The sequence below is a fragment of the Neomonachus schauinslandi genome, chromosome 7 (genome assembly GCF_002201575.2).
Source record: "Neomonachus schauinslandi chromosome 7, ASM220157v2, whole genome shotgun sequence".
Lineage (NCBI taxonomy): Eukaryota > Metazoa > Chordata > Mammalia > Carnivora > Phocidae > Neomonachus > Neomonachus schauinslandi.
In genome coordinates, this window is record NC_058409.1 from 100,636,119 (window position 1) to 100,660,746 (window position 24,628).

The 24,628-nt window shown below is 37.9% G+C and overlaps 2 protein-coding genes across 3 annotated transcripts; both read left to right on the plus strand.

Annotated features, from left to right (window-relative positions):
- Nucleotides 1-42: 42 nt before the first annotated feature.
- Nucleotides 43-16,498, plus strand: SLU7 (SLU7 homolog, splicing factor). The gene is made up of 16 exons (XM_021697937.1): nucleotides 43-142; nucleotides 2,513-2,698; nucleotides 3,357-3,510; nucleotides 4,066-4,146; nucleotides 4,443-4,607; nucleotides 5,501-5,569; nucleotides 8,732-8,779; nucleotides 9,169-9,300; nucleotides 9,541-9,638; nucleotides 10,585-10,652; nucleotides 10,787-10,926; nucleotides 12,022-12,183; nucleotides 13,705-13,809; nucleotides 13,964-14,035; nucleotides 14,149-14,265; nucleotides 14,928-16,498. The coding sequence occupies exons 2-16, from the start codon at nucleotides 2,529-2,531 to the stop codon at nucleotides 15,105-15,107; spliced, it is 1,761 nt and encodes a 586-aa protein (XP_021553612.1). The 5' UTR covers nucleotides 43-142; nucleotides 2,513-2,528; the 3' UTR covers nucleotides 15,108-16,498.
- A 1,736-nt stretch (nucleotides 16,499-18,234) lies between these two features.
- On the plus strand, nucleotides 18,235-23,945 carry ZBED8 (zinc finger BED-type containing 8). 2 transcript variants are annotated; one of them, XR_002480773.1, is made up of 2 exons: nucleotides 18,235-18,434; nucleotides 19,274-19,288. XR_002480773.1 is itself a non-coding variant. In XM_021697934.1 (2 exons), exon 2 carries the CDS (start codon nucleotides 21,842-21,844, stop codon nucleotides 23,624-23,626), a length of 1,785 nt encoding a protein of 594 aa, XP_021553609.1. In that variant the 5' UTR covers nucleotides 18,372-18,434; nucleotides 21,793-21,841; the 3' UTR covers nucleotides 23,627-23,945. The 2 variants fall into 2 exon arrangements, 1 of the variants encoding a protein (XP_021553609.1); XM_021697934.1 differs by lacking the exon at nucleotides 19,274-19,288 and adding an exon at nucleotides 21,793-23,945 and having other exon boundaries at nucleotides 18,372-18,434.
- Nucleotides 23,946-24,628: the final 683 nt, after the last annotated feature.

Genomic DNA, 24,628 nt, shown 5'->3' on the forward strand with positions numbered 1-24,628 from the left:
ACACTGAGGCCACCCCCTAAGATGTTAGTGCGCATGTGTAGCTCGCCCGGAAACTACCGCAGTGGCTGCCGGGAGAGGGCGGAAAGCCAGGAAGTAAACATTGACGGATTGACTTTGTTTCTGTCGGGTGGTGTTGGGCTGGGTAAGGAAATGTGGGAATTTGGGGATCGGGAGGAGGTGAAGCTGGAAAGCTCCGGAAAATAGGCCGGAGTGCCTACTTAGGATTTTATTTATTTGTCAGAGAGAGCGTGTCTGCACGCACAAGCAGGGTGAGTGGCCCAAAGAGGGAGAAGCAGGGTCCATGCTGAGCAAGGAGCCCGATGGTTGGGGGGGGGGGGCAGTGCGGGGTACTGGATCCCAGAACCCTGGGATCATGACCTGAGTGGATAGTGATACTTCTTAGATACATCGTTACAGCAATGATGAATTCCAGGTCGAGGAAGGAACGGGGATTGGGGACCGAGAAGAAAGCCGCCGTCCTAGGCCTCAGACTCTGTAACTGAGGCTTAAGCTGTTGTGTGTTCTCGGTACTTTTTTTTTTTTTTTTTTTTTAAGGCCGGACCAGACCAGAAGTGTGTCTTTAACGGTTTTTAGAGTAAGAATTATCAGATGTTATTGGAGCTTCACTTCTCAGCTATTAGCCACTTGTGGCTCCTGAGCACTTGAAATATGGCTAGTCTGAATACGTGTAAAATCTGTATCAGATTTTAAAGACTTTATTTTTTCTTATGTTGCTTGCATGTTAAAATAATATGTTGGATATATTGGATTAAATTAAGATGTTGTAAAAGTAATTTTACCAGCTTCTTTTTACTATCTTAATATTAACTGAAACGCTTAAAGTGATGTATGAGGCTGACATATTTATCTTGGACAGCCTCGCATTGAAGGATTTTACGCTTGTGTAGTGGAATGTGACATGATCAGACTTGTGTTCTAAAAAAAATAACACTGCAGTGTGGAGAACTGATTGGAAAGAAGGACAGGAGAGCAATAAGGAAGGAAAAGTAATAACTTATATTAAAATGGTAGCATTGAAAATAGAGAGAAGTAGATAAATTTGAATGCTATTCAGAAGGTGAAAAAAACAATACTTACTGATTAAATATTTATGGAGCTTAGCTGGAACACATATGTAAAGGTATGAGTGGTATTTTTCATTAAGAGAGGAAACAGTGAATGGAGACGACATTCCATGGAGAAGATCATGAGTTTGAATTAAGCTTTGTTGAGTTTAGGTGTCTCTGAGACCCTCTAAATGGAGATGCTGTGAAGTAAGCAGTTGGAATATATGTATTTGAAGCTCAGATAAAATATCTGGAGAGGAGAAATAAGTTGGAGAGCTAACAGTGGTATATTGTGGCTATTTAAGCCTTAGAAATAGATGAGCTTGTCTACTGATGGAGTCCAGAGTGATGAAAGAGACTCTAGGACTGAGCCTTGTGGAATCCAAAATTAAATAACTAGACAGAAATAGATGAAGGCAGGAGCAGCAGGAGAGATTCAAGAAAAACCAAGAGATAATAGTGTCACTTAAGCCAAGAGATAGGAATGTTTCAAGAAGGGCCGCCTGGGTGGCTCAGTTGGTTGAGCGTCCATTCAGCTGATGTCATGCTCTTAGGGTCCTGGGATTGAGCCTCATGTCTGTCCAGGTTCCCCCTCAGCAGGGAGTCCACTTTTCTCCCTCCCTCTCCCTCTGCCCCCACCCCTCGCCTGTGCGCGTGCTCTCTTTCCCTCTAAAATAAATAAATCTTGGATCACCTGGGTGGCTCAGTGAGTTAAGTGTCTGCCTTTGGCTTGGGTCATGATCCCAGGGTCCTGGGATAGAGCCCCATGTCGGGCTCCCTGCTCAGCGGGGAGTCTGCTTTTCCCTCTGCCCCTCTCCCTGCTCATTCTCCCCCCCACACACACACACAAATAAATAAAATCTTTAAAATAAATTTTAAATAAAATATTTTTTAAAAAGGGAAGGAAAAGAACTGAAAAATACCTAGTGGATTTAGCACATTGATCATTGATAACTTAGTGGTAACTCTTCAGAGAGATAGGAGGTAGAAGCTAAATTAGAGTGACTGAGGAAGGAAGTAGAAGATGGGAAAATAAAGGCAATGGGTATAGATAACTCTTAAGCCATTTCATCTTTAAGGAAAATAGGACACTGTTTACTCATGTAGGGTTAATGTGCTAGAAAAGTTTGAGACACATAGAGAAATTCAGGAGTATTAATGAGAGAAAGAGTCTTACGAAATTTTAAGTACACGTGTGTATGTTTCTCTCCATCTGTAAATTAGAGTTGAGGGAGGAACTGCAAACAGTATATAGAGACTTTTTGTAGAGGGGAAAGAGACCCTTCCTTCACAGATACTATAAGAACATATGAAATATTATGTATAAATGAGACTGCAGTATGTGTTATTAGGGTGTACTTTTGATAGTTTCACTGATGAAGGCCTGGTTTATACTAATATATATATATATATATATTTTTTTTTTTTTTTTTTTTTTTTCACAGAGGGGTCCAGATAACCATGTCAGCTGCAGCTGTGGATGCAGTTAATGCGGCCCCCCTGTCGGGGTCCAAAGAAATGAGTCTGGAGGAACCAAAGAAGATGACCAGAGAGGACTGGAGAAAGAAGAAGGAGCTAGAAGAACAGCGAAAACTGGGTAATGCTCCAGCAGAAGTTGATGAAGAAGGAAAGTAAGTACATTCATTGTCTGCATGATCTGTTCATTCAAAATTCAAATTTATGTCTACTTAGTTTAGCAATTTCTCATCTTTTGCTTTGACAGGAAACTTTTTACCATTTATATTCTTTCTGTTTGTTATTTTATCAAATTCATATATTAAGATTTAATAAAGTATCGAAGGGCTTCTAATGAACAGCAGTCATCGCTTTCAACTCTTCGCACTTCCTGTCCCACTCCGCAAAAGTGACTACTTTCAAATCTTTCTGTTTTGAGTTTTTCCGGGTGATACCTCCACATCTCTAAATAATGTATCCACATCATTATTTTAATCAACTCTAGGCATCATTAGCTAGCTTCTTGCTCTTTTAAGATTTTTCTACTAGAATACATCCCTATCTTCCTTCTCTCTCTCCCGACTTCAGTTCTGTCATTATTCTTAGTTGCTATATTGGAAATTTTTTCGCTCTAAAATAAATTACTTTCCTTATTTTTAGGTGTGTGTTTTTGTTTGTTTTTACTGTATTATAGAGATATCGAGCATATTCTCTCTCCACCCTCCCACTGCACTATCTCTGTTCTTACAGTCTGTATAGGCTACCTTTGTAATTATAATACCAATCATTTTCAAACTTTATTCTTAAAATATATATATATTTTTTAAATTACAGAGACATCAACCCTCATATACCTCAGTATATTTCTTCAGTGCCATGGTATATTGATCCATCAAAAAGACCTACTTTAAAGCACCAGAGACCACAACCAGAGAAACAAAAGCAGTACAGCTCATCTGGAGAATGGTACAAGAGGGGTGTAAAAGAGGTATGTGGACAACTTTTATATATCTCCTTGTAAAAATGGAGATTTTATTTTAAGAATTTTTCATCAAGTTATATCAGATTATATAACCTTTTACCTGGGATTAAAATTCACAATACATACTACTTTAGTTTCTGTGTTTTATAAGTTTTATGTTGCTACAGGACTTAAACTTTCTCGGGGCGCCTGGGTGGCTCAGTTGGTTAAGCGACTGCCTTCGGCTCAGGTCATGATCCCAGGGTCCTGGGATCGAGCCCCGCATCAGCCTCCCTGCTCGGCGGGGGGCCTGCTTCTCCCTCTCCCTCTGTTGCTCCCCCTGCTAGCGCTCTCCTGCTCTCTTGTTCTGTCAAATAAATAAATAAAATCCTTAAAAAAAAAAAAGAACTATTACTATAAAATAAAGTACTTAAACTTTCTCATTTATAAAAGTATGGAGACTAAGTAGTTTTTCTCTTAATGAGTAAATCGCTTCACTAGACAATATAGTAATGAGAGCCAAAATTATTTGTAACTTATTCAGAAGTAAAACATTTTGTTTGTCTTTATATCCATTTATAGAATTCCATAACTACTAAGTACCGCAAGGGAGCATGTGAAAATTGTGGGGCCATGACACACAAAAAGAAAGACTGCTTTGAGGTAAGTTCACTTTTGAGAATTTTAGAAACTTGTCAGAAAGCCTCTTTCTTTTTTCCTGTCAAAGAGCTTAATTCTGTTTTTCTAAAATTACCTAAATTTTGGTACAAGTTAAATAAAAATTAATTTGAGTGAAATTAGTTTAGCACCATCAAAATTTTCTGCTGGGAGAGTAACTGATAATTGAACAGCCCATAAACTCCCATGATATGTTCATGCTTGCTTTGTAAAGGTCATCTGAAACTTTCCTCTAGGCTACAGGAACTTGGGAAAAGGTTTGATTTTATTCTATTTCCCAGAGACCTAGGCGAGTTGGAGCAAAATTTACAGGTACTAATATAGCTCCAGATGAACATGTCCAGCCTCAGCTGATGTTTGACTATGATGGGAAGAGGGATCGGTGGAATGGCTACAATCCAGAGGAACACATGAAAATTGTGGAAGAATATGCCAAAGTTGATCTGGTGAGCAAAGTTCCCTGCTTTCCCACGCTCTTTAAAGAATGTATGTTTTGCTCTGTCATTGATTAAGCAACTCTGTTTTTCAAGTCTTCGAGCAATATAAAGATGGTGGCATTTTTATTATAGTAGTAGAAAGTCTGATGGAATAGTGAAAATAAAGTGTGCTAACCGTATTGGCAGTGGTTTCTTCTTATTTGATACTTGTATTGTTTTTTACTTCCTGAGGTTGCATGAGAAATTGGAAGCGTGAGAAGGATTAGGTATCTAAGGCTTTTGGCTTTTTAAGGTTATAAACTCTTTCCCGGCCCCACACACTGCATCTCGTCTGGGCCTATTTTACAGTTGTCTCACGTAGCATTTGAGAGAAGTGAAAGGAGACTAGAATGATGCATTTCAGAAAAATGAATTTTATTTTCACTCATCTTCAGTTTTTTTGGTTACGATTTTACCTACTCACCCCCATTCCTTAAAGTCCACAGTCATGCTGCCCTTTTTTTTTTTCTTAAGTAGAGTTTACATTTAAAAATCATGGGATTTCACATAATGTAAATTTCATCTGTTCTTGAACAAAGAAATATATGATAATTTTGGGCCTGCCAGGCAGGCATCAGTCATCTGGGGTCAGGTGACAGCTGCCACTTTTGGACACGGCTTGTTCTCTGCAGTTTCATCACTGACACTGTTTGACTCAGTTTACATTAATGCGTAGTTGAAACAGGAGTTGATAACTCCTGTTATTTAGAAATCATAGATCTAGAGCTACGAGAAATCTCAGAGAGAGGACCTTGTTTAGTGACCTTTCTGAAAACAATAAATATATTGATTTTAAGTATATAAAAATCAAATGTTCATTTGAATGTTGTAAAGTGAATTTCAAATGTTTCCTTTTTTGTTAGGCAAAACGAACACTGAAAGCCCAGAAACTCCAAGAAGAATTAGCCTCAGGAAAATTAGTGGAACAGGCTGTAAGTAATAAAAATGATCCATTAAAAAAATTCAAACTCGGGGCACCTGGGTGGCTCAGTCGTTAAGCATCTGCCTTCGGCTCAGGTCATGATCCCAGGGTCCTGGGATCGAGCCCCACATCGGGCTCCCTGCTCGGCGGAGAGCCTGCTTCTCCCTCTCCCACTCTCCCTGCTTGTGTTCCCTCTCTCGCTGTCTCTCTCTCTGTCAAATAAATAAAATCTTTAAAAAAAAAAAAAATTCAAACTCTTAGTAAACAAAAAATGAAAATCAAAACACGAATTCATCTTATATCTCTCCAGTTAAAAAAGATTTAGGAAGACAGGAGTGCAATTGAGGGGAAAGACTAAAACTGGCACTTCTATACCTTGTGTCAAGGAACATATCTCGACACAATCATTTTGGAAAGACTATTGCCATAAGATATTTATATGCATTTTCTGGAATTAAATCAGTAGGTCCTTCCATCCTAAAGAATTTTCTAGTAATCAGAAAAAAAAAAGATCACATATGCAAAATGTTCATTGTGTACTTTTTAAAATAGCAAGAAATTGAAATAGTTTAAACAGGAATAGGGAGTTGGTGAAGTAAACTGTCCTACATCTGCATGATAGAATGTTGCATAGCTCTTAAAATGGCTTTTATCAATACTTTGTAACAACAGTGAATAACACATTTAAATAACACATGAAAAAAATATTGTAATATCACATAGGAAAAAAATCAGAGTACTGATTCTCATTCACTGTAGAATTAGTAAATTTTTCTTTGTATTTTTACTAGTATTTTCTACATTTTCTATAATGACTAATAATTTTATAGCTGAGTAAAAATTTATCGTAAAGATGTATTGCAACCAATTTTTTATTCATGACAACTTAATAGTTAATGTATATTGTGCTTATTAAAAGTTTTCTTTTTACAAATTGATGGCACACATAAATAATAAGTTAAACATTTGGAGTTTAAATTCCTAAAAAAGACTCAGCAAGTACGAATTACAAACAGACCTAAGTAAATAATCACCAAGTGAGCAGTCACTGAGGCCACCTGGCAGGCAGGTTCACAGCACAGGTAAAAAGAGAGATGTTTATTAAAGCTCTGCCCTTGGCCAGCTAGGGGGTCATAGAAAAAGTAATTTATTTCTCTGAGCCTCAGTTCATCATCTCAAATAGAGACAACACCACCTACCCCCCAGGAGGCCTAGCATCATATCAAATAGTAAATAAACACTTGGTAATTGGTAACTATTATTATTACCAACTCTGGAAAAAGGAAAACGGCCTGTTTCTCTTATTCTAGTATATTCTCTGTTTGTTGTAAACACAGTCTAATTTATTTCGCCAGTAAGCATACTTAAATGTATATAGGGGACTGATGATTTTTGCACACTTCAGTACTTGGATATTAATATTAATTACATGTAGTAGAATAGTCTACTATTGAGATTGAACTTTCTGTATGGCAGTATAAATTTTTTTTTGTTGTCCTAGCAATTTGTGGGAACAAAAACCATATTTCTGGGATGCCTGGCTGGTTCAGTCAGTAGAAAGTGCAACTCTTGATCTCGGGGTTGTGAGTTCAAACCCCACATTGGGTGTAGAGATTACTTAAAAAATAAAATTAAAAAAAAAAGATATATATTTTTTTGATGCTGAAAGTAATACATACTCAGTGAAAAAAGAGAAAATTATAAAGAAGAAAGTAAGTGTCTCCTATGTTAACTATTAACCTTTTGAAATAGGCCTTTCCAGGTCCCAATCCACCTACCCACATAATATCTATATGTGTGTAATTATAATACAACATGTTTTTAACATGGATTTCATCTTTACATACTTATTTATCACCTACTCTTTCAATTAATATATAGTGAATGAGCTCATGTCATTGAGCTCTGTCATTAAATATAGACCTATTTTTATGTAAATTCACATGGTTCAAAACTCAAAGCAATTTAAGAAGATATGCAGTAAAAAGTCTCCCATCCTTGCCTCCATCTACCCTCTCTCTAAACATCACCCCCCCCCATAATCTGTTTTATTTTTCTTGTGGGATCCTTTCAGAGTTTCACAAACAAAAACAAATATATAATGTTATTCCCACCTTTCTCTCCCCCTTTTTTAAACAATAACAGCAAAAAAAAGGGTAGCAAATTATATGTTTTTTTCCTGAAAATTGGATAAAATCACTTTTAATGGATGTTCAGTGTTCAGTGAGTGCACTAATTTATATAACCAATTGTCTATTATTAATTTGATTTTTCCCAGATTTTTTATGTTATTCAACACTGTAAATCACATTCTTGTACATACCTCTTTATATAATTGACATATTATTCTCTTAGGATAAATTCCTAATGTGTAATTGTTGATGCAATGAGTATTTTTATTTAAAATTTTGATGTCATACCACTTAGGCACCATTCAGGAAAGCTGTACAAATTTATGCCCCATCTATATTTATATATCTCAATCATTGTGTTTGTATAGAGAGGATAGATATATTCATACACACTCATATTTCCACATTCCCCCACTCATGCTCTAAGGTACTCTTTTTAACCTTTGAAGCCTTTTAAAGGAACATGATAAAATGCTGACTACTTTGCTATAGGCCTTTTGTGTAGAGAAAATCCTGACCAATGCTAATGAAGGAAGGGTGTCTTTGTGATGAGGATCTCAGACTCTCCTTAAATTACAATATGGTGTCACTTGAGTAGATTCCTTCATTGCCTGAATTTTACAAAAGCTGTTTTGGCTCTAAAGATACTTATTACATGATCCTGGTAAGATGTTCTTTTTGATTTGATAAAAAATTCGTGCGGTTTAGCAAAAATGGTATATGCCTGAAGGTTAACTTATAAGAAATGAATATATATTGGGTACATTGGTCATTTTAATGTTCCTCTTACCTTTGTGTGATTATAATCCTATATCACTGAAAATTCTCTAGAAATTTTCTGGCTTTGTAGACAGTCTGATAAAATTATTCACAATAATATACTTGTACTCAGAACTTACATGCTGATTACAGTAAGAAGTATGAGGATTTGTTCAGTTAGATTTAAATTATATTATTTTACCTATGTATTTAAAGTGTTAAATAATCACTAGATTCAGTGGAGTAAAATTACAAATTCTTTTTCTTCTTGAATGATGCAGAATTCTCCAAAACACCAGTGGGGAGAAGAGGAACCAAACTCTCAGACGGTAATAAATATTTACCCTGTCTGGGTATACATTAAATTTTTCAATTTCTGGGCGCCTGGGTGGCTCAGTTGGTTAAGCGACTGCCTTCGGCTCAGGTCATGATCCTGGAGTCCCGGGATCGAGTCCCACATCGGGCTCCCTGCTCAGCAGGGAGTCTGCTTCTCCCTCTGACCCTCCTCCCTCTCATGCTCTCTGTCTCTCATTGTCTCTCTCGCAAATAAATAAAATCTTAAAAAAAATAAATTTTTCAATTTCTGATGGGTAATAATATTAATAATAATAGCTTTAAGAAATATAAGTGAATAAGAGTTTGGTTACAGGGAAAGCAAGAACTAGATGTTGTTCTTTTTTTCTTATAATTTGTTTTTCCTTCTTTCCCCTTCCTTTAGGAAAAAGATCATAATAGTGAAGATGAGGATGAAGATAAATATGCAGATGATATTGACATGCCTGGACAGAACTTTGACTCTAAGAGACGAATTACTGTCCGGAATCTCAGGATTCGAGAAGATATTGCAAAAGTAAGCCTTGCCAACTTAACATACACATTCAAAAAATGTTTGTCTTCCCACCCCAAATTTTGTCTACTCATCTGGTATCTGGACAGTATATAGGTGATATAGGCCATTTTTCTCTTCGTCTATACCTCGGAAATGCATACACACATGGAATGATCATGATTAACTCCTTTGCTTAATCTGCTGAAATCTTTTTTGACAGAAGTAAACATTAATGTAGCCTTAAAACATTTTCCCTTCTAGTATTTACGGAATTTAGATCCAAATTCTGCTTACTATGATCCCAAAACTAGAGCGATGAGAGAGAATCCCTATGCCAACGCAGGAAAGAATCCAGATGAGTAAGTATCAAGTTAAATGTATAGATTTCAAGGTGGGGGAGGAGAGTTTTTAATCATAAAACTGAATCTGAGTTAAAATGAACATCATCTGTGGTTGGGTCAGAAAAGAATTAACTTTCCTTAAAGAAAAATTTGTTTTTTATTTATTTTTTATTTTTATTTTTATTTTTTTATTTTTTATTTTATTTTTATTTTTTTTAACATTAGTCCAGCTTCATCTTTAATCACATTAATTCAGTAACATGTTATAATTGGAAGATGAAAGACTAGTGCTTTATTTACATAAATGATAAATGAGCAATTTCTGAATTGAAGCACATCAATACACACTGCATTGTCATGTTGACCTTACTGTCATTGAGGTCAATAAATGTGTGAATCCTCAGAATACTATCCCATCAAAACCAGAGGCAAATCTCCAGGTCTCCAGGGATGTTTCCATTCACTCCTTTATCCTCTAGTCTGAGGCTAGCTGATGTTAGATAGATGGAATGCAATATTTGAAGTGGAGGGGAAAAAAGACCAGGCGTGGTGACTCACTGGGTGATACCTAGCATATATTGTTGCCTGCAGCTGGGAAGGGGTAGTTAACTCACCAAACAAGTGAACCACAGATGGGAGCTCTCACACGTTTCAGCTGAGCATCTTGCTTTGAGGACCAACAATGCAATTTACTGACAACTGGAAACCTGGCACAAAGATGCCATATCTACAGCAGCTGGCTAGAATTGACTCTTTTGCCACCACATTGTGCCTTTCTGCCAGGATATTACAACCCTGAAACTTCCAGAAAGTGGTCGCTTTTCTGTTCAGAGAGTAGCTGCTATTCTTTTCTTCGATCTCCTGTTGAGTTTGTAGGTGTTCTGAATGGTTTGATAACTATCTAGCTGAATTCCTGGGACCAGACGAAATTTCACAATTTGTTTTTTTAAATTTGCATTTACAGAGTGAGCTATGCAGGGGATAACTTCGTTAGATACACAGGAGATACCATTTCCATGGCTCAGACACAGTGTAAGTGTTTGCTCTATGTCAAGATATTTTATATCAGCTCAAAAGAAATTTGGAGGCATTTTTAAAAGCTTGTTTTCAAGAAGTACGCAATAAATGTAGCCAAGAACTCATTAAGATGTTTTTGATCATTATAGTGTTTGCTTGGGAAGCCTATGACAAGGGATCTGAAGTGCATCTGCAGGCTGATCCTACAAAACTAGAGCTGTTGTACAAGTCCTTCAAAGTCAAAAAAGAAGACTTCAAAGAACAGCAGAAAGAGAGCATCTTGGAAAAGGTAATTTTGACCAAAATGCTAAAAAAAAAGAATGCTCATTAAAGAGAAGTGACCAGGTAATGAACATTTGATTTACATTTGGAATACAACACACAGAGTCCCTTTTAATTTGTTAGGAATAGTCCTACCCTCCCATTGATTTAATCGTATACATTATTGGTATAGCTGTATCAGGAAGCTTTTGCAGCAAAACAAACCATGGAAAAACTTAGTAGCTTAAAATAAACTTTTTTTTTTTTAAGATTTTATTTATTTGCCAGAGAGAGACACAGCGAGAGAGGGAACACAAGCAGGGGGAGTGGGAGAAGGAGAAGCAGGCTTCCCGCTGAGCAGGGAGCCCAATGCGGGGCTCGATCCCAGGACTCGGATCATGACTTGAGCCGAAGGCAGACGCTTAACGACTGAGGCACCCAGGTGCCTCTTAAAATAAACATTTGTTATTTCTCATGATTTTGTATGTCAGCTGGGTCTCCTGGTCTGGGCCTGCCCATGTGAAGCTGGATGATCCAAAAGGGCCTCATTCTAGTCTCTAGCAGTTAGCAGGTTAATTATCCTAAGAGGCCTCATCTGAAACAGCTCATCTCTGCCCCATGTTGGCTCTCATCCTGTGGTAGGCTAGTCCAGCATCAGCAGGCATTCTCAGGGTAGCAGACACTGGTAACAAAAAGTATGTCCCAAGTAGAAGTGCTTTTCAGGGCTTTGCTTGCATCACATTTGCCACTTTCCCACAGGCCCAGATTCAGAGGGTAACTGGTAACAACAAGTAACATGGCCAGGCCCAGATTCAGAGGGTGGAGAAACTGTCTCTTGAGGGGAAGAGTAGCAAAGTCATGTGGCAAATGGGCATGCATACAAGAATAAGAGGAATTGATGGCCATTTTGTAATCTACACACTCAACAGATGAATAGCAACTGGAGACATCTTTTATTTCCCTATAAAAATTTTATGGCTTTTTTTTTTTACTGTATTTTGTATAACAAAGGCCATAATGAATATTCTTTTAATGATTCTGATTAGAAATAAACCCATCAGTAGAGATTTGAGTGCAAATCTTTGCTGTAAAATATATTTAATAATGTTCAATGTTCTTTTAGTATGGTGGCCAAGAACACTTGGATGCCCCTCCAGCTGAATTGCTTTTAGCTCAGACTGAAGATTATGTGGAGTATTCAAGGCATGGGACAGTCATCAAAGGACAGGAGCGGGCTGTCGCCTGCTCTAAATATGAGGAGGACGTGAAGATCCACAATCACACAGTATGTGCTAAACCAGAACCATTTGGTGTCCTTGTTAGCATTTTGCTCTGGGTTATATTTTCTTATTACAACTTCATTAGCAAGTCGCTGTGCTTGTTTTCTTTTTTTTTTTACATTTTAATTTTGTTTTATGAAATTTTTCCAAAAATACAAAAAATGTGAAAGAATACTATTATGTTCACCCACATACCCACTACCTAGATTAAGAAATTTTTTGCATGTTGCCATATATGCTTTGTCTGGAGCATGTGTGTGTGTATGCATGTGAATATATGTATAAAATTTATATTTGTATTTTTTTTAACTAAAACATTTGAAAATCACAGATACGATATTTCACCCACAGAAACTGTATCATGTAACTCCTAAAATTAAAGATATTCCCTACCATAACTATATTAACATTGTCACACTTTTAAAAAATTGACATGACTCCTTAATATCATCTAATCTCTAGTTCTTTTTTTTTTTTTTTTTTAAAGATTTTATTTATTTTTTTGACAGAGAGACATAGCGAGAGCAGGAACACAAGCAGGGGGAGTGGGAGAGGGAGAAGCAGGCTTCCCGCAGAGCAGGGAGCCCGATGTGGGACTCGATCCCAGGACCCTGGGATCATGACCTGAGCCGAAGGCAGACGCTTAACGACTGAGCCACCCAGGCGCCCTAATCTCTAGTTCTTAATCACATTATTAAACTATACACAAAAATGCCTTTAAATAGGTGGTTTGTTTTTGTTTTGAGTCAGAATCCATTCAGAGTTCATTTTGGTTGTTATGTCTCTTTTTCTCTATCTCCCCTTTTTCATGACAGCAACTCTTAAACAGATCAGGCCAGTTATTTTGTAAACGTGTCATATTCTGTGATTTTCTGATTCCTAGTGATACTATACAATTTATTCCTTTATCTTCTACATTTCCTATAAACAGGAATTCAGAGCTAAAGACTTGATTAGTTATAAGTTCAGTATTTTGACAAGAACATATGTAATGCAGAATTCATAATTCATACTTTTTTATGATGTATTCTGCATCACATCATAAAACATATGTTATTTCTATACTCTTGAAGTACTCAAACTACAGTTGTCTAAGTTGGATCAAAAACTGAACTACCTATAGGAGCCAGGCCAGTAATTGTATATGAGCAAAGTGAGCCAGGCACATTGTACAAACAAGGGAGCACAAACCCTTCTAAAAGGGGCATCCACTGGTCAGCAACAGCCAGTTCCAAGTGGGATTGTGGGCCCAGAATTTCCCAGTTCTTCTTAATTTTTGAAGAGAAGTCAGATAATCCTAAATTTTTTTACAGTTTTAGGAATGGAATGTGAGACCATTATAATGTAATGGCTGCTTCTTACACTTGAGGTCAGACCACCCTTTCCCTGTTAGCTTGCCCTGGAATCCCCATAATTTTCCTCCCAAATTACCGTTTAAAGGGCTGTATTATTTTGTACTCATCTCAACAGTAAATGAGAGTCCCCAGTTTCAGATTCCTCTTTAAGTAACAACTCTCTCTCTGCAGCATATCTGGGGATCTTACTGGAAAGAAGGCCGATGGGGATACAAATGCTGTCACTCTTTTTTCAAGTATTCCTATTGCACCGGAGAAGCCGGCAAGGAGATTGCTGTAAGTAATTGTCTTCTAGTTCTTAAACTGTAAAACAGCCAAAGCTCTTAAGTCAAAATCTGTAGGAAACATACTGTCTCATGTTTCAAATTTTAACTTTTTCTTCAATGATGGTAACTATGATACTCAAGTAATTACATATATTTTCCCACAGAATTCAGAGGAATGTATTATAAATGATATAACCGGAGAAGAATCTGTGAAAAAACCTCAGACCCTCATGGAGGTAAGTCTATAATCATTTTTCCTGAATTAAGTCCTGGAATGCTGACTTTAAAATTTACGCTAGAGCTTTGTTTTTGCATTAATAACACTGTAGATTTCAATTCTTCCTGTCAGATGCATCAGGAAAAACTAAAAGAAGATAAGAAGAAGAAGAAGAAGAAGAAAAAGAAGCATCGAAAGAGCAGTTCAGATAGTGATGATGAAGAAAAGAAACACGAAAAATTGAAAAAGGTACTTTGTGAATTCTAAATAGTCAAAGTGATGACAGTATTCTTTATTTGTAGCAACTGTAAGAAATTATCTAGTCCTATCCCTAAGCTCATTTGAAAAATGAGGAAACAAGCCCCAAGTCTGGGTGATTTGTTTAGGTTACCTTGTATCAGGTCTAGAATGCAAATGGAGATTTTTGTGTGTCTCAGTATTGCCTTCTTCTTGGAATGTTTGATAAATATCACTAAGGTACAGAAGAAATGTGTTTTGTAAAGCTGTTATTTTAGAGTTATTGACTGCCCAGAAAGAATTGCCTTTTAGCTCTATAATTTGTAAATTTCAGCAAGTCCTTGGGAAAAGTCAGAATTGTAGTTTCCACCAGAAGCATCAGTTGTGGACTTCTGTTAGTAAAATGAATCTCACTGAATCTTTGTTATTAAGTAAAATTTTTTTAACATTGAAAATGTGGTAGAATGTTTTGTGCTACATGAAAATATTGTATCAGCCAAATAGTGATTAGTTACAGCTCGTCAGTAGAAGGGCTGATGCTCAAGCTCTTTCAGACGATCTAGGTTTTTGATATAGCAATTTATATTCAGTGGGGTCTTTTGGTATTCTGCTACTTCAGAACAGAAGAGATCTGATGTAGAGCTGTGGTACTCATGTTTTCCCTCTCACTGTAGGCACTGAATGCAGAGGAGGCCCGCCTTCTTCATGTCAAGGAGATCATGCAGATTGATGAGAGGAAGCGGCCTTACAATAGCATATATGAAACTCGGGAACCCACTGAAGAGGAAATGGAGGCCTATAGAATGAAACGTCAGAGACCAGATGACCCCATGGCTTCCTTCCTTGGGCAGTAGTAACTAGTTATAGACAGTCACCCAAGGTAGACACAGCTGATACATTGTTTTCAGCTTCTCGCTGATGATTGTAGGTGGAAAAACCCTTGCTGCCTACTTTAATAAAGACTCCGGAAGTCTCATAGCAAATTCATTTCTTTACACACTGAAGAAACAAAGAAGAAAAAGAGGAAGTACATTAAGTGGTATTAAGATTTTATTTCCAGTTTTATATTAGGTGATGTGGAAAGAGGCCTTGGCTCTCTACCTAGCAAGAACATCTTCTCAACATTTATTAAGTCTCAAACTTTATTTCCTCAATTCTTATGGCCCTTTATCTAGTGTTAGCACACATTTTAAAGGCAGATGAGTTACTCTTTCTCAAAATCAGTTTCATTTTTTCAAATTACTAGTAACTATAATTGTAGTTATTTGAGTATCATTTGTTTTTGCCTTCTAAGGTTTCCCTGGTTTAAAGCTAAAAAAAATTACTCTATGTTGGGTGTTGAGTTACTGAAAGGAAATCTGTAGAACATATGAATGACTTTATCCCCCATGTCAATCTGTATAGTAATAATTCTGTTTTCTACTTGGTTATAAAATTTTTATTTTTAAAACATTTCCTTGTACTTTACACCCAGAACTAAATGGATTAGCCTTTGAATGGAAAAAATAACTATTTTGTCATCTTTGAGTCACTGTTGATTGATCAGTACTAGGTCTTTTACCATTCTGGACATGAGCCTTTAGACACAGAAACTCTTTCCTCTATCATAGAGAATATGGTTTGTGATACTATTTGTTGTTTTAATTGTGATTGCCTTTATGTAATTATCATGAATATTAAATTTTAAAAGATTGTAGAATATCCATTGTACCTAATCTTTATAGCAAGAAGGTGTCTTTTTGTAAAAATTGCAGAAAGCAAACCCTGAAGTTGAAGGTTTCTTCAAAGAATTATAAGGATAGCTTATAGGGCTATTAATAACTGAGACTGCCATGATCCTCAGGCCTCTCCTAAGAACATTGTGAAGATGATACAGTGAGAGTGGGATCAATGAAAACAGCCTGTTTCAAACACCTGACATAAGTACATTGGCTTTTAACAGCTCACTGGCTTCTAAGCTACCAAAACCCACTAGGATACTGCATTAAGTTACCATCTAAGAAATTGTGCTGGCGAGAGAGTAACAAATTGTCAGGTACTATGCACATAGTATCTAGATTCAGACTAGTGCCAAATTAAAACAGCAATGCAAATAAAGCTCATTCTTACCTATTTCAAGAAAGTCAGTGACTTAACGTTTTCATATTCCTACCTTAACATGGGGTGGTTCAACATAAAGTCTGACATTGATGTCTATTTTGTATTTTATTTATCTTTTGTTAATAAAGATATAATTGAGAAAACAGTGGTTTGTAGTAGTATTTCAAATATTTGGCAGAAAAATAAGTTATGGGACTGGCAGGGGTTTTGAATTAGAAAATTTCAGGATCTTTAACAAAAAAATGTGTCAACTTTTCTGGTTCTCTGTTCCCTCTTCTGTGAAACCTAATTTACTGATTTTAGGAAGAACTCTGTAATGTCTTATTTCTGCTTCATTTTGGAAAACAAAGATAACACCTGGAACACTGTTCATTATGTGAACTTTGATTTTATTATCTCAATAATAGCTGCCTTTTGAGTGCTGAAACCATGTACTGTAATTTTTGTATGTTATCTCTGCAAAAGAACTTTATAAGGTAATGGATAATACCCCTATTTTACAATAAGCACATGGGTTTAATAAGTCCATGTAGCTTGCTCAAGTCCTGACAGTTAAAAGTGTTAGGGCCAGGACATAAAGCCAAGTATCTTTGACTCTTAAAGCCTACTCCTTTCTCTAGTATTTAAGACCCTGCTTTCTGGACTAGGAAGACTGGTCTTTTGCAATTTCTTTTGACAGAAACTTTAAGCAGGCCTCAGTCTACCAGGTTCACCCTCAACACCTGAAAATGATGCATCTGTCCCACATTCTTTTTTTTTTTTTAAGATTTTATTTGTCAGAGAGAGACACAGCCAGAAAGGGAACACAAGCAGGAGGAGTGGGAGAGGGAGAAGCAGGCTTCCCGCGGAGCAAGGAGCCCGATGCGGGGCTCGATTCCAGGACCCTGGGATCATGAACCGAGCCAAAGGCAGACGCTTAACGACTGAGCCACCCAGGCGCCCCTGTCCCACATTCTTATACTACTCCTTTCCCCCACCTTGTGCGATGCTTCTAACAAGACTATACAAAAATGAATAAATCGTTCTTTCATTAAGTTTGTAACAATTCTGGAAGTAAATACCCCCCACACAGGAAGGAGGTCTATGCTCGAGTTTCTAGTTTCTACTTTGGGATTTTTCCTCTAAAATCTCTCCAATATGGGTTTGTAACTTTAAGATCATGTTAAAACGAATTTTAAATAAAATTGAAGTTTTTCTCTAAAATAAGTGATTCTGAGGAAATTCATCCACACGCTCTAATTTATGGAAAGAGATAATCTGCACAGACATGAAGACGCAAGCTCTAGAAGCTCGTCTCCACTGTGAGTATCTTCATGGAGTTTACAGCCTGTCGCATTTGCCTCAGTGTTTAACTTGGAAGTACAATGAGCTTCCTTCTCTTTACTCCTTGATCACACATAGAAAATGCTAATTATTAGGGTGTTACAAAATTTATTTCGGTGCTCTGAAGAACTATGTGGACTTTACCATACCTTCCATTCCTTGGATTCTACGATTCTTCCTTCCCGGCCGACACAAAAGAAACCTCCCCGCTCCACGTACTCAATTAAAAAAAAAAAAAATTTTTTTTTTGAGAGGGCCAATGCGCATGCTCCTTACTCAAGCCTGCTGAGGCCTCAGCCGGTGGCTAATGCGCCTGCGTGCGGGGAGACACCGTCTGCGGGCGGGAAGCCACACGGAGAACCCGGATGGAACCCCGGCGCGGCTGGGGTGGAGGTCGCCGCGGACGCATCTGTGTCCCCGCGCCCTGCAGGTTCCTGCTCGGGGACCGGACCTGAGGAGCCGCCGCCCTGACTTGTTCCGGCGCTTAGTGGCTGGACCCCAGCCCGAGCGGAGAGCGACCTGGAGTCGGAGACGGGCGACTGAAAGAAGCCCGAGCATCCCTTGGGCCTGCGCCCAGGCTCGGAGACGGGCGGGTGGAGACCGAGCGGAGTCCTTCCTCGCAGCCGGCGCCCGTAGCTCGCCCGAGCTGCTTCCCAAACGCGCCGTCTTTAATAATACATCAACAGGTCCTACCAGTTACGAGCTGCATGTTCTTTACGTGCATGCTTCATAATTAAAGCTCCCAACAACCCTCTAAGGTAGGTACTATTGTCATCCCCACTTGAGGAATCGAGGCTTGGAAAGGACCCAGCCTACAGGTGACAAAGCCAGGATCCCAGGCGTTTGCCCCTGGAGCGTTTGCTCAGCCACTATATTTCCGTCCCTTTCCTCCTGGCTGTTGCCTTTAATTGCAAAGTGTACTAAAGAAATCCTGTCCCCCAGACACCCTCACCTCCCTTGGACTGGAAGAGGCAGTGGCAAGATAGAAGTTGAATTGTGTTTGGTTTGGAGTTTTAGGTTTACAACTGCACTTGGGTGTTGTCACTGCTGAAATATATATTTTAGCATTTCCCAAAGATTTGTTACGTGAATGTTCACTTTTAACTGGCATTTCATCAGTAATACTTTTTCCTATCTACCCCTATACCTCATAAACTTGCAAAAACATTTTACTTTGTTATATCACTCTGCATCTTAAGATATCTCTCAAACTCTCAAAGGAATCATTCTAAAAAACGAATTCTGTCTAAATAAGGTCATGCCTTTTGTTTATTTTACTGTTTACTATGGAAAATTCCCCCACATAACATAAAAATAGTGAGAATGGTGTAATGTAGCATACCCATCATTCAGCTTCATTAACTCAAGGCCCATCTTATGTCTTCTATCTCTACCCCACTGTGTGTGTGTGTGTGTGTGTATGCTGAAGTACAGTATTTCAAAGGAAATCCCAGACGTCTTATCATCTCACTTGTAAACAACTAAGTCTGTATCGCTAATAAATGAGTACTTTTTTCCACACAAACATACCATTATCACTTCTGTTTAACAATAATTTCCTTTTTTTTCTTTGTTTTCCTCCCCATTTTTTAAGCAGGCTCCACACCCAGCATGGAGCCCAACGTGGGGCTCAAGCTCATGACCCTGAGATCAAGACCTGAGCTGAGATCAAGAGTCGGATGCTTAACCGACTGAGCCACCCAGGTGCCCCAGTTAACAATAGTTTTTTAGTATGATGATGCTTTTTTAATGTTTATGTATCTTAGGGTCTTGTGATTACTAAATACCACAGAGGAGCAAGTGAAAATTGTGAGGTTCTAAAACACAAGAAAGCCTCTTGGGTGGTAAATTCCTCTTTGAGAATCTTGAAAATTCTTGCTACCTATTCTCCCTTTTTGAGGGGGATGAGGAGGACTACTGCAAATGAATTCTTCCAAAAAACCTTTTGTTCAGAACAGGTAAATTTTCAATCAAAACATACTTGAGTAGCATAGTCAAGGTGGATTGGAATGGACTCTTAACTGGTCCTGTAATACTTTCTAATGAGACTGAAGCAAAGCTTTTTCGTTCACTTCCCCTGCTCCCCAAAACATACATGGTAAATATACATAAGAGAATATAGAAAGATAAGCATTTTTTTATGCCAATGTCATAATTTTACTATCAATTAGGAGAGGTTCTAAACACATTTGGCCCTATTGTCATCACTTGACAAAAGAAAGCTTAAGATCAACTTTTAAACTTCAAATCATCTTTATTGATGGGTAGATACCTTCCAATTTTTAACTGACTCATAACAAACAGCCATAGGGCATGTCAACTTATTAGCTTACATAGAAGTTCATTTTATAGCTAATTGTGGCAGAGCCACTAGAAAGTTAGTGTTTTAAGTTAATATTCCTGCCTTACTTATTGTGAGATTTTTTTTATGGCCAAAGTGGGCATTTGGATTTAAATGTGTCCCTGTTAAGTTATTTCCGCCACATTCTGTAGTATAGAACTTTAGAAACTTAGGGGATCACTTGTTTATCTGGGAGATAGAACTGTTTTCGAAGGTATATTTGAGCCTACCTGTGGGTTATACCTTTGCTCATTGCGAAGGAGGAAGACTTTCTAGGTCCCTCAACTTTCTTAGGAGGTTGTTATCAACTCAGAAACTTAAATGCCTATTAAAGCATTTAGACTATTTATTTACCAACCTAGCATATCATCAACCTAGTGGTTGGCCTGAAGGATATGTTTTTATTCCTGTAAATCTGATACACAGTAGGATATGTATTAGAATCACCTGGACAAGATTTAGAGTCTTTTTTTTTTTTTTTTTTTAATTAATCTCAGTGCCCAGCAGGGGGCTCAAACTCACAACCCCAAGATCAGGAGTCCCATGCTCTACCAAGTAAGCCAGCCAGGTGCCCCAAGATTTAGAGTCTTTTGTCCTCCTTCTGGAGAAGATGATTTATTAGTTCTAAGGGAGGGAGATGTATAAGTTCAAAGGGGTTCCTAATGATTGTGATGAGCATCTCTTATTAAAGATTACTGTTCTGGTTACCATTCATAAGAATTATCCAAAATGCTTATGTAGAATACAGATTCTGAGCCCCTACTATAGAGCTAGGGAATCAGAATCTCTGGGAGTTGGGACCATGCATCTACATTTTAGCAAAAGATTTCACTGATTCCTCCATTTGCTAACCTAGGAACCATTACCTTCTAACCCCTGTCCTCAGATTAAAACAAATCTTAATTTTGGGAATACTGCTTATTTTCATTCCATTGTTTCGGCTTCTTTCTTGACTGCTTTTACTGAGGGGTAGTTATATGAAAAAGCATCATGAAATTCCTATTGTAACTAAGGGTGTTACTCTATGAGAGAGATTTTTCTGAAGTCTCAGTAACAAAAATAGTTGTATTTCTCCTGAACAACTTGTTTTGCTTTTCTGTATGGACAGTACGAATCATGGACTGGTAGTGTGTTACACTTTAGCTGCAAGGAAGCTCTGGGCCAATTTTGTATCCTACTTCTGTGTCAAAGGCAACTTAATCAGACCCATTTGAAATTCTCTGCTTACGTTGGAATCAGAGCCAGTCAAGGATCAAATAGTATTACAGACCTCTTTAATCCTTAACTATGAAAAAGAACTAGCTACTATGTCAAAATATGTCCTTCCTTAGAGTATTTAATGAATTACACCCTTCTCTATTCACTTGCTCATAACTGCCTGTGTGTGTACATCCCTGGCGGAGAATGGAAGGAGGGGGAGGGGGTGGTAGTAAGATGCCCTTTTAGGGGATACAAAATGTACCAGATTTGTTTGGAACATACATCATTGAAAACAAATGAAGCCATAACTTCAGTTCACCAATAGAGGATTTACGGGTATTCACAACCTATATAAGTCCAAATCTCCCATATGTAGCTTACTGGTAAGTCGTTTACTCCGGGGCATTAGCTGTGAGTTGATAGCTTTAAGTTGGACTGTCATGCTGTCATGGTTTACTTTGAACTGACATGTTACAGGATATTTCTTTACATGTACAAATGGCATGTGATATGGCTTTGTTTTAATTCGGTTAGCCAGTGATTTTTAATATGTGGGTTATATTTTACTCCCAAAGCAAAATTCTGCAGCATCTCTGGAATACTGCCTGAGAATTTCGGGGTGCCATGTCGAAGAAACGCAAATGGGATGATGACTATGTTCGTTACTGGTTCACCTGTACAACAGAGGTTGATGGAACTCAGCGCCCACAATGTGTATTGTGTAACTCGATATTTTCAAATGCTGACCTCAGACCATCAAAATTGTCTGACCATTTTAACAGACAGCATGGTGGTGTAGGTGGGCATGATCTCAATAGCCTGAAGCATATGCCAACACCATCTGATCAGAGTGAAACCTTGAAAACATTTGGAGTTACATCTCATGAGGATGCCTTATTACAAGCATCATATCAGTTTGCATATTTATGTGCCAAGGAGAAGAATCCCCATACAATAGCTGAAAAATTAGTAAAACCTTGTGCATTGGAAATAGCACAAATAGTTTTGGGACCAGATGCACAAAAGAAGCTTCAGCAGGTACCCTTATCAGATGATGTGATCCATTCTAGAATTGACGAAATGAGCCAGGATATCTTACAGCAAGTTCTAGAGGACATCAAAGCCAGTCCTCTGAAAGTGGGTATTCAGCTTGCTGAGACAACGGACATGGGTGACTGCAGTCAGCTAATGGCATTTGTACGATACATAAAAGAAAGAGAGATCATAGAAGAATTTCTATTCTGTGAACCATTGCAGTTAACAATGAAAGGAAAAGATGTGTTCAATCTCTTCAGAGACTTCTTTTTGAAGCATAAGATAGCACTTGATGTATGTGGCTCTGTTTGTACTGACGGTGCCTCTTCTATGCTGGCAGAAAATTCAGAATTTGTTGCCTGTGTGAAAAAAGAGGCACCTCACATCGTGATCACGCATTGTTTGTTGAATCCTCATGACCTTGTCACAAAGACCTTGCCTACAAAACTGAGAGATGCTCTGTTTACTGTGGTGAGGGTAATAAATTTCATCAAAGGACGCGCTCCAAATCATCGCCTCTTTCAGGCTTTTTTTGAAGAAATTGGAATCGAGTATAGTGTCCTCCTTTTCCATACTGAAATGAGGTGGCTTTCCCGAGGTCAAATACTTACCCATATTTTTGAAATGTATGAAGAAATAAATCAGTTTCTTCACCACCAAAGCAGTAACTTAGTTGATGGCTTTGAAAATAAAGAGTTTAAAGTTCACTTAGCATACCTTGCAGATTTATTCAAACACCTGAATGAACTTAGTGCATCTATGCAAAGGACTGGGATGAACACAGTATCAGCTAGAGAAAAGTTATCTGCTTTTGTTAGGAAGTTTCCATTTTGGCTAAAGCGAATTGAGAAAAGAAATTTTACCAACTTTCCTTTTCTTGAAGAAATCATTGTTTCAGATAATGAAGCAGCAAGCATTGCAGCTGAAATAACAGTGCACCTGCAACAGCTGAGCAACTTCTTCCATGGATATTTTTCTGTTGGAGATCTTGCTGAGGCAAGTAAATGGATACTGGATCCGTTTCTTTTTAATCTGGATTTTGTCGATGATGGTTATTTGATGAAAACTGATCTTGCTGAATTACGAGCTAGTGGCCAAATCCTAATGGAATTTGAGACAATGAAGCTTGAGGATTTCTGGTGTGCTCAATTCACAGTGTTTCCAAGCCTGGCAAAGACAGCTCTAGAAATCCTTATACCATTTGCAACTACATACCTTTGTGAGTTGGGATTTTCATCACTTTTACATTTTAAAACAAAGTCCAGAAGCTGCTTTAATATGAGTGATGACATTCGTGTGGCTATTTCAAAAAAAGTTCCTCGTTTCTCAGACATCATTGAACAAAAGCTACAGCTACAGCAGAAGTCACTGTGAGCTGATACATTTTTAATGTATAATTTTTAATATATTCTTAATTTCATTGTAAAATTAAGCTATAATTGTGTCTCTTTTATATTTATGGCATACCAAATCCCAAGAAAAAGTTTAGCATGTGTAACTTTTAATTTTCACAGTTTTGAGAATAAGAACACAGGCAGCAGAAAAGATTAAATACCACCTAGTGGATACATAGAATTCTTCTAAGTATCTGTTGAAGCTGTTGATGTGATACGTAAAAAGACACACAAGCACTAGAATATCCACCTAAGTGGTACAGTAGGCTAGGAATGGATCCCGGAGAAGAGAGAAGATCTCCCAGAACATGTATCTTCATGTTAAAAGTAAAAGTTGAAGGACAAAATGATAGACTGAGTCCCCGCGTCTCTGTGAGTGTTGTCAATGGGGAGGCTAATGGGATCAGAAAAGGATTATGAAATGTTATAGTTGGAAAAGGGATGATTCTAGTTTATATAAGATTTACTTTTAAATGTATTCTTTGGAGTTAGTCTTACAGTGTCCATTCCTCTAGCTCCCATGCTCTAAATACCATGACATTAATAAATGTCCTAATATCCTATTAGTCACTCTTTGTCTTTTTTTAAATTACAGCAGGACTCCCAAGTCATTGAGGCTGCTAAAAAGAGGATCTGAGAGCCTCACCATAGAGATTCTGATTTAGCAGATCTGGCATAAGCTGAAGGGCCTTCATTCTTTTTTTTTTTTTTTAAAGATTTTATGTATTTATTTGACAGAGAGACAGCGAGAGAGGGAACACAAGCAAGGGGAGCGGGAGAGGGAGAAGCAGGCTTCCTGCTGAGCAGGGAGCCTGAGGTGGGGATCATGACCCCAAGGGATCATGACCCCAAGACCCGGGGATCATGACCTGAGCCGAAGGCAGACGCTTAACAACTGAGCCACCTAGGCACCCCAAGGACCTTCATTCTTAACCAGTTTCCAGATGGTTCTGATGGATTCTTTGGGCCTCCGGTCTCATCT

Excerpts from the sequence above, each read along its gene's own strand:
- ZBED8 (XM_021697934.1), top strand. The coding sequence starts at position 21,842 with ATGTCGAAGAAACGCAAATGGGATGATGACTATGTTCGTTACTGGTTC.
- SLU7 (XM_021697937.1), top strand. The coding sequence starts at position 2,529 with ATGTCAGCTGCAGCTGTGGATGCAGTTAATGCGGCCCCCCTGTCGGGG. Across the intron at positions 8,780-9,168 it reads AGGAACCAAACTCTCAGACG|GAAAAAGATCATAATAGTGA; the intron begins GTAATAAATATT and ends CCCTTCCTTTAG. Across the intron at positions 10,653-10,786 it reads TTCCATGGCTCAGACACAGT|TGTTTGCTTGGGAAGCCTAT; the intron begins GTAAGTGTTTGC and ends TGATCATTATAG.